This window comes from Carcharodon carcharias, chromosome 8, assembly GCF_017639515.1.
Source record: "Carcharodon carcharias isolate sCarCar2 chromosome 8, sCarCar2.pri, whole genome shotgun sequence".
Taxonomy (NCBI): Eukaryota; Metazoa; Chordata; class Chondrichthyes; order Lamniformes; family Lamnidae; genus Carcharodon; species Carcharodon carcharias.
Window position 1 is genome coordinate 89,028,248 of NC_054474.1, and position 8,448 is coordinate 89,036,695.

Here is an 8,448-nt window from a genome sequence, read left to right on the forward strand (position 1 = left end):
CCTCAGGCCGAAAAGTTTGCGCATGATGTTCTAACATGTCTCATTGTCTTGGCTCTTTCTCTACGCTTGAATGTCTCACCTTCCAGTGCCCACAATAGCTCCACTTTAAGGATACTACTAAGTGTCAGTCTTGGTTCAGTTGTGGAACTCTTTTCCTTGAGTTTAAGTTGGTTGAAGGCCCACTCTAATGGCTAAAGATCATAATGTAGGATGTTAATTCAGTCAAGTACTGAGGGAGTACTGCACTGTTGGACGTGCTGTCTCTGGTATGAGAACTTAAACCAAAACCCCATCTTCCCTCTTAGATGAATGTGAAAGACCCCATGGCATTCTTCAAAGTAGTGCAGGGGAGTTCACCTGTTTTAACAGCTTAGAAACAGATTGCCTCATCATTATCTCATTGCAGTTTGTGGGATCTTGCTGTGTGCAAATCAGCTGCTGCGTTTCCTATACTACAAAATGCACTTCATTGGTTGGAAAGCACTTGGAGATTTCCAGAGGTTGTGAAAGGTGCTATATAAATGAAAGTCTTTTTACTCTCGCGATCTGATTTTCTTCAATGACATCTCTTCCCTGCTGTTCAGTCTCAGCATCTTCACTGAGCTATTTCTGATTCTTTTTGAATTTAAACTTAACCTGAAAATCACCCTCCTGTCCCCCCATTAGCTTCTTTACCCTATCTATTTCTCTCAAACTCACCCTGCACATCACGTCCCTTTCCACATATGGTCAGCCCTCAATTTCATGATCAGGCATGGTCTGGAGACCTTTGAATTTACTATCCCTGAAAAGGCTACCTCCAGTCTCTTTCTCATCTCCAGTCTCCCACCTGTCTCGGTCTGCTTGAAACCCCTGTTACTTTCTAACAGTGGGAAAAAAAATACCCTCCCCCTACCTCTGCCACATCATTCTCAGCTACCTTCTCTACCTCCACTACCTCTGGCCTGTCATCTATGTTGACAAAAATACCTTTCAGTTTCCTTCACGGTTATCCTGCCTTCGGCTTTGATGCTTTAGTGCTCCTCAGATCCCAGGGGGTGGTAAGTGTTCTTCAACACTTACCACCCCCTCCCTCCATGGATCACATCCACCTCTGCAGCTTCTGAACAATAGCGAGTACTTCATGTTCTGTGCCTACAACAACAACAACAAAAATAGCTGGAAAAACTCAGCAGGTCTGACAGCATCTGCGGAGAGGAACACAGTTAACGTTTCGAGTCCAAATGAATCTTCATCAGAACTAAGGAAATAGAGAAGTGAGGTGAAATATAAGCTGTTGGAGGGGGGTGGGACAGGTAGAGCTCGATAGAGGGCCAGTGATAGGTGGAGACAAAGAAGAGATTGCCAAAGATGTCAATGACAAAAGGACAAAGGGGTGTTGACAGTGATGATCTTATCTAAGGAATATGCTAATAGTGATATTAAGGGTAGCAAGCTGCACAAGCAAGTGGTAGATGGCCCTAGTGGGGGTGGGGTGGGGAGAAGAGATCGAAATGGGCTAAAAGGTGGAGATAAAACAATAGATCAAAATAAATTTAAATAAATTCTCTGTGCCCAGCTGTTACATTGACAGATCTGGTTTGACTGCCTTATGCCAGGTCAATGCTCCCTCTCCTTGGCCAAAACTATTTATTACTCCAAGATCAACATGAAGAACAGAAACAACTCCATGCTCTTCGCCATAATGTGTCAGCCTTGGGTCAGCGATACATTTTCAACTCTCAACAAGAAAGCCGAGAAACTGAAGCAAGTAATTCAGGCTGGCTTTCCAGTGCAGTACTGAGGAGACAGGGAGCTGTTGGGGATAGACATGGAAGATCCCATGGGGCCATATTTCAAAGAAGAGCAAGGGAGTTCTTCTTCTTCTAATACTTATCCCTCATGCTCCATCACTAAAACAGATGATTTGGTTGTCTATGTCTTTGCTGTTTGTGGGACCTTGTTGACTGCAAAATAGTGGCTATGTTTCATGACTGCATAATTGGCTGTAAAACATTTCAGGGCTTCCTGAGGCCAGGAAAGGTGCTATATAAAGGCAATTATTTTCTTTTGTAAACTTTGAAATGACTCTAAAGCATCCAAACCGTAGTAATGTAGATGCTGTATTGTTTCATGTGTGGGTTCATGATCTGAACAGTATAAGATTCCAAGCTTATTCAGAACTAATACACCAACATAATATCATATATAGTTGCTACTTCAGTGAGCACAGTTTCCCCAAAGGTTGTGTCTGTTGAAAGGACGTCACTGATCAGCTGTGTTCCTTTTTACTGTGAATCACAATTCAGATCAGTTTAGAATGCAGCCCTGCTTTCTGTACATTGTCAATACGTGAAAATTCAAGCTCTTAAAGTGGATTTTATTGCAGCAATGACGTCCTAAACTCTTGATTGGTGGGGAATGCTTTTCAAGTGTGAGTGGAGATGACTGCCTGTTGTCTGATCAACTCTGATTGGTGAGGACTGCAGCTCCCTTGCAGTACTCTGCTCTATAAATGCTCCTCCGCTTTAATGTACAATTTTCTCAGTAGACCCCAGGTTTATATGGCACTATGTTTTTAAATTGAACTGCATCCTCACACTCTCAGAAATCAGCCAGTTAAGTGGAGTTTGCACTCTTGACTATCTTTATACATAACTTTAGCAGCATAGATAATCCACCTTATGTGTTATTTGAACAATACGTCAGGGTAAGTAAAACGTTACTTTGATTTATCTTTTATTGAAATCATCAATAATATTAGTAATAATGTATTAGGAATCTGCAAGTAATATTGTGTTAGTAAGAGTAATAGCATTCACTTATAATCACAGTGAACTATCATATTGTCCTTTTAGTTTCTGCTGCTCTTTGTATTTTATATCAGAATGAATTTTCTGTTAAAGCATTTCTTTTCCCCAATTTTTTTGTAGAAAATGAATCATGGGTTCTCTTTGGAGTGTGAGCAATCCTTCCAACCACAGCCTGTTTGCTTTGGCTTCTCTCGGAGTTGGGAATGCCTCTCACATCCAGATCTCCCACCAAGAGGTGCTGGTTGGGACCATACTGACCACGGTGGACCTGGTGACACTGCTGGGGAACATGGTGGTGTTTATTTGCCCTGCTTTGGAGAAGAAATTGAGAACATTGACCTACATGTTCATTCTATCCCTAGCGACAGCAGATCTATTGGTAGCGTGTCTGGTCATGCCCTTTAGGTAAGTACTAGTTGAGATGATGGCATAGCAGTAATGTCACTGGGCTAGTAATCTACAGCCTAGACTAATGCTGTGGGGATATGGGTTCAAATCCCACCATGTCAGCTGGTGGCACTTGAATTCAATTAATAAATCAGGAATTAAAAGCTAGTCTTAGTAATGGAGACCATGAAATTATCATTGATTGTTCTTGAAAAAAAAACAAACATCTGGTAAGAGGAGGATCCATAGTTGTGGACAGAAATGTGGTTGACTCTTAAATGGCTACACAAGCCCGTTAGCTCAAGAACAATTTGGGATGGGCAACTAATGCTAGCCTTCCAGTGAAAGAATACATTTTAAAAAGCTGTGAAGTGTCAATGTTAATATCAACAGTGATTCCTTTGAAACAAGCACATGTTTTCATAGATTCATACAACATAGAAGTGGCCATTCAGCCCATCATTTCCATGCCAACCCTTTGAAAGATGGATCCACTTAGTCCCACTTCCTCACTCTCTCCCATAGCTCTGCAACAATTTTTTCTCTTTTCAAGAATATATCCAATTCTCTTTTGAAAGTCATTATTGAAGCTGTTTCCACCACCCTTTCAGGCAATGCATTCCAACATTACAAATCAGTAATGCATTCTCTCAATGCATTCAAAAAAATGATCTTCATCTTTGTCTTAACTGTAGGTGGCATGATTAAGAAGTTTGTTGATGATATAAAATTTGGGCATGTTCTTGACAGTGAGGAAGGAAGCTGGAGATTGCAGAAAGACATCAATGGATGGACCAGGTGGGCAGGAAGGTGGCAAAAGGAATTCAATCCAGGCAAATGTGAGATAATGCATTTGGGGAGGACAAATGAGACAAGAGAATATACAATAAATTGTTGGATACTAAGAAATGTAAAGGAGCAGAGGGGCTTTGGTGTGCATATCCACAGATTTCTGAAGGTAGCAGGACAGGTAGGTCAGCTGGTTAAGAAGGTACATGTACACCTCCCTTCAATTGCCAAGACATAGAATATAAGTGCAGGGAGATTATGCTAGAACAGTATAAAACACCAGTTAGGCCACAGCTAGAGTATTGCCTACAGTGTCAGTTGCTGCATTACAGGAAGGACATGATTACACTAGAGGGTACAGATGAAATTTACGAGGGTGTTGCCAGGGATGGAGAATTTTAGCTTTGAGGAAAGATTGGAATAGTTGGGTTTTCTTTGGAAGGGAGGAGGCTGCGAGGAAATTGTGAAGTGCAGAAAATGATGAGGGGCCTGGGTGGAGTGGATAGGAAGGACCTATTCCCTTTAGTAGAGAGGTCAATAATTAGACAGTACAGATCTAATGTAATTGGTAGAAGGATTAAAGGGGAGTTGAGGAGCAATTGTTTCACCCAAAGGGTGTTGGGGGTTTGCAATACAAGGCCAAAATGTAAAAACTCTCACTGCCTTTAAAATATACTTGGATATGCACTTGAAGTGCTATAACCTAGAGGGCTACAGACCAAGAGCTGGATTAGGCTGGGTAACTCTTTTAAAGCCAGCACAGATAGGATGGGCTGAAAGGCCTCCTTCTGTGCTGTAAATTTATATGATTCTATGATTTAATAAGGTAGGTGTAGAGAAGGTTTGTTCCTATCTCTCCTCTGATTCTCCTGCAAACCTGTGTCCAGCTGCTAGCCTTATTACTGACTGTCAAAACTCTTCATCACTTTGAAGACCCCAGGTTAAAGGTATCTGTTTCTTTGCTCAGCATAATCTATGAAGTGACTGGAATCTGGATCTTTGGCCGTTTGTTCTGCAAGGTGTGGATCTCATTTGATGTGATGTTTTGCACAGCCTCCATCGTGACGCTCTGTTTCATCAGCTTGGACCGTTACTGTTCTGTGGCTACTCCTTATCGCTACCCCAAACGTATGTCCCGCAGCAGGTAAGGGTCACCAGGCCTCATTATTTAGGGGGCATTCATTCACAAAATCCTCTTCTACTGAGTAAAACAGGACTGGGAATCAAACACCACCTCATTCAATGAGAAAGTAATTTTCAGATTGCTCTATTAGAATAAGGACTTGTATTCATTTGGATCTTTATCACTGTTGGAACACCTCAAAACACTTCACAAAATGATTTACATATTTTTAAGAATCAATTCTGAGCAAACGTGGTCTGCACATTGGCAGTGACTTTTTATTTTTGACACAGGACAATTGTGGCTCTGTTGTTAGCACTGTCACGTCAGATTCAGATAATTGCAGGTTCAAGTCTCACTCCAGGAGCCTGAGCACATAATGCAGACTGTGAAGTGCTGAGGGAGTGCTATACTATTGAAAGCACCATTTTTTAGATTATCTTGTCATGATCACGCCGCTGTTTGTGGCACTAAGAATATGTCAGCTTAGATTATGAACAGCACCAATTGACCAGAGTGAGACTGGAACCCATGACCTTATGACCGCAATGTGAGCATGTTAATAACTGAACTGATATAACTAATCGGCACCAATGTTGTAGTTTTGTATGCATACTTAGGCAGGCAGTGTGAGACCACCCCTAGAAACTGGTGCCTCCCAGATTGAGCAAAGGTTTTTTGAAACACCTGATTATTAATGCTGAACCAACTCTCTGTGCTAATAAGACTGGGGGTTGGATTTTACCAACCCTTTGGAGACAGTGTGGGAAATGGGAGGCCTGGTAAATTAGCGGTGGAAGGTGTTGGGAGGGGAGTCCAATGTCTTTCTTCTGCCACAATGTATTACCAGCAACAGGGCCCTCAGAGGCATGGCTGACAACTGCCAATTAAGTGCAAAATTAAGAGGTACTTCCCACTCCCTGCAGCATTTTACATGTGTTAGTGAGAGGCTGCCAAAGCATTGTGAGACTGCCAGATAAACTTTGGCGGTCTCCTAGTGGGTTCCTGGTGTAGGGTGTGGCCAGTCCATAGCACCAATAGGATCCCCCCTGCATCAATGATTAACCTCGCTGCTACCGCACCGCCGATGGAAGGTACCCGCCACCCCAGGCTCGGCGTTCAAAACAACTTCCTTTGTCTTTGAGGGTGCCTCAGCATGGAGGGGTCCTCTCCTTCATCCTCCAGCCTCAGCAGTGGCAAGCTGTAATGATGCTGCTGCTGAGCCTCAGCGCCATCTGCCCTCTGATTGGGCCGACAGCTCAGAGAGGCGGGTTGCCATCCTCAACTGGATTCCAATCCCAGCAGTGACCTCTTAACTTGGCATTGCAGAAAAATCCTACCCAGGGACCTGCCAACCATCAGGGTCGAGCTCTGCTTTTATTTCCAGTGGCAGAACAACTTTGTGGAAAAATTCAGCCCCTGACGCCTGATTCCTATGCGATTTTAATTTTCCCTCCATTCCCACAGGTGCATTGCCATTACCATCGCCATCTGGGTCTACTCTTCCCTGATTTCATTCCTCCCTGTGATGCAGGGTTGGAACGAAATCCCGGGCGTGGACTTTGACAGCAACATGAAGTGCGTGTTCGTCACCAACAGGATCTTCGCGATTGTGGCCTCTGCACTGGCCTTCTACATCCCTTTCCTGATCATGTGCACCATGTACTTCTTCATATACCGAGCCTCCCGCCTGAAGGCAGTACGAGTTACGTCGCAAACCCTCGACCTCCACTATCATCCCGACAGCAGGCGGCAAGATAACCTACAGCTGGAGCACAAGGCCACCAGGACCATGAGTATCATCATATCGGTCTTTGTGCTGTGCTGGCTCCCCTACTTTGCCTTCAACATCTGCATCGCTGTCGGTGGCTCACAGCTTAACAGTGCCACCATTAACTCTGTATTTAAAGTCATCACCTGGTTCGGATATTGCAATTCCACCATCAACCCCCTGCTCTATGCCTTCCTCAACCGGGATTTTCAACGAGCCTTGAAGAAAATGTTGGTCTGCCGGCGCTGGAGGGTACGGGTCGACATCGGAGATGATATGGTTTCCATAGTGACCTTCACCAAAACTGTTCAGGGTGCAGAATGCAGTGTAAAAAGCATGGATAGTTGCCAATAACAACATGGAGCAGAAAACACAGTCCCTTTCACCTGCCTTAGGACTTCTCAAAGCATGCAGCTACTAAAGTACTTTTGAAGTGTAATCATTGTAATTTAGGAAACATAGCAGCCATTTGCATATAGCATGTTCCCACAAACTGCACTGTGGTAAAAGCTAGGTTGTCTGTTTTAGTAATGTTGGTTGAGGGATGAATACCACCTGGGATCCTGGAGAGAATTCCAACGCCCTTGTTCAACATAGTGCTGTGGGATCTTTTGTTACCGCAAGAGGGGACAAATGGGGCCTCGGTTTAATGCCTCATCTTAAAGACAGCACTTCCAACAGTGCAGAACTCCTTCAGACTGAGACTTCAGATCATGTGCTCAAGCCTCTGGCTTAACTTCTTGAAGTGGGACTATGAGCCCTTGACTAACTGACTGGGAAACATGAGTGCCACCATTGAACCGTCGACACTGACAATATATAATGGATTTGGGCTGTACTCATAAATGTACTTTGTTCTTCAAAGATTTCTTGCATCAAATGTTGGCTGTAAAGTGATCCTTAAAGCTAAACATAACACCAAGGCCCCGGTAAAGAAGCTGTCTCACACACTTTTCCTGATGTTTCACTTGCTAAGTTCATTGCTCTGGTGTGGAACAGGGCCATTCACAGACAAAGCCCCAGGCCGTAACACTGGTGTGTGCTGAATTAGCTGATCTCAGCCAAGTTCAAGATAAGCAGTATGGATCCCACCACATACGCTGTCCATGCTCAGCAGCTGCCGATACTGGGCGCATCACCTAAACAATTTATCATCGCCATGCACATTAATTGCACAGATTAAACATACTGAACACACAGCTGTTTCATGCAGGTCAGCTGAAGTTGCCCACATATGACTCCAGCTTCATTATTCATGGAATCGCCTTCAATTAAGTAACGGCATGATCGCAGCCGTCAAGCAACATGGTGAGAACTGGCAGGAAGCTTCTCACAATGTAAATACAAATGCACACAGCACAAACAGCTGATTGAGGCTGCCCCAAATCTCCACTTTCTGATAGGCCCCTGTAATTGTTAACCACGTGGCCAGCCAATGGAGGTTTCAGGCGGTTTCACTCAGCTGGTTACGCTGTTCATAACAGTCAGAGGATGGAGACTTTGGGAAACTTCAATCAGTTGGCGTACTGGCCACTGCCTATTGAAGACTAATTTCATGAACACTAATACACCCGCTATATGCTGCG

General features: G+C 43.8%; 1 protein-coding gene across 1 annotated transcript; it reads left to right on the plus strand.

The window, feature by feature from the left end:
• Positions 1 to 3,035: 3,035 nt before the first annotated feature.
• On the plus strand, positions 3,036 to 7,813 carry LOC121281551 (octopamine receptor-like). The gene is made up of 3 exons (XM_041194510.1): positions 3,036 to 3,197; positions 4,936 to 5,112; positions 6,559 to 7,813. The coding sequence occupies exons 1-3, from the start codon at positions 3,082 to 3,084 to the stop codon at positions 7,214 to 7,216; spliced, it is 951 nt and encodes a 316-aa protein (XP_041050444.1). The 5' UTR covers positions 3,036 to 3,081; the 3' UTR covers positions 7,217 to 7,813.
• Positions 7,814 to 8,448: the final 635 nt, after the last annotated feature.

Coding starts and splice junctions, on each gene's coding strand:
- LOC121281551 (XM_041194510.1), top strand. CDS start 3,082: ATGGTGGTGTTTATTTGCCCTGCTTTGGAGAAGAAATTGAGAACATTG. Junction 3,198..4,935: donor TGTCTGGTCATGCCCTTTAG/GTAAGTACTAGT, acceptor TTCTTTGCTCAG/CATAATCTATGAAGTGACTG. Junction 5,113..6,558: donor AAACGTATGTCCCGCAGCAG/GTAAGGGTCACC, acceptor CCATTCCCACAG/GTGCATTGCCATTACCATCG.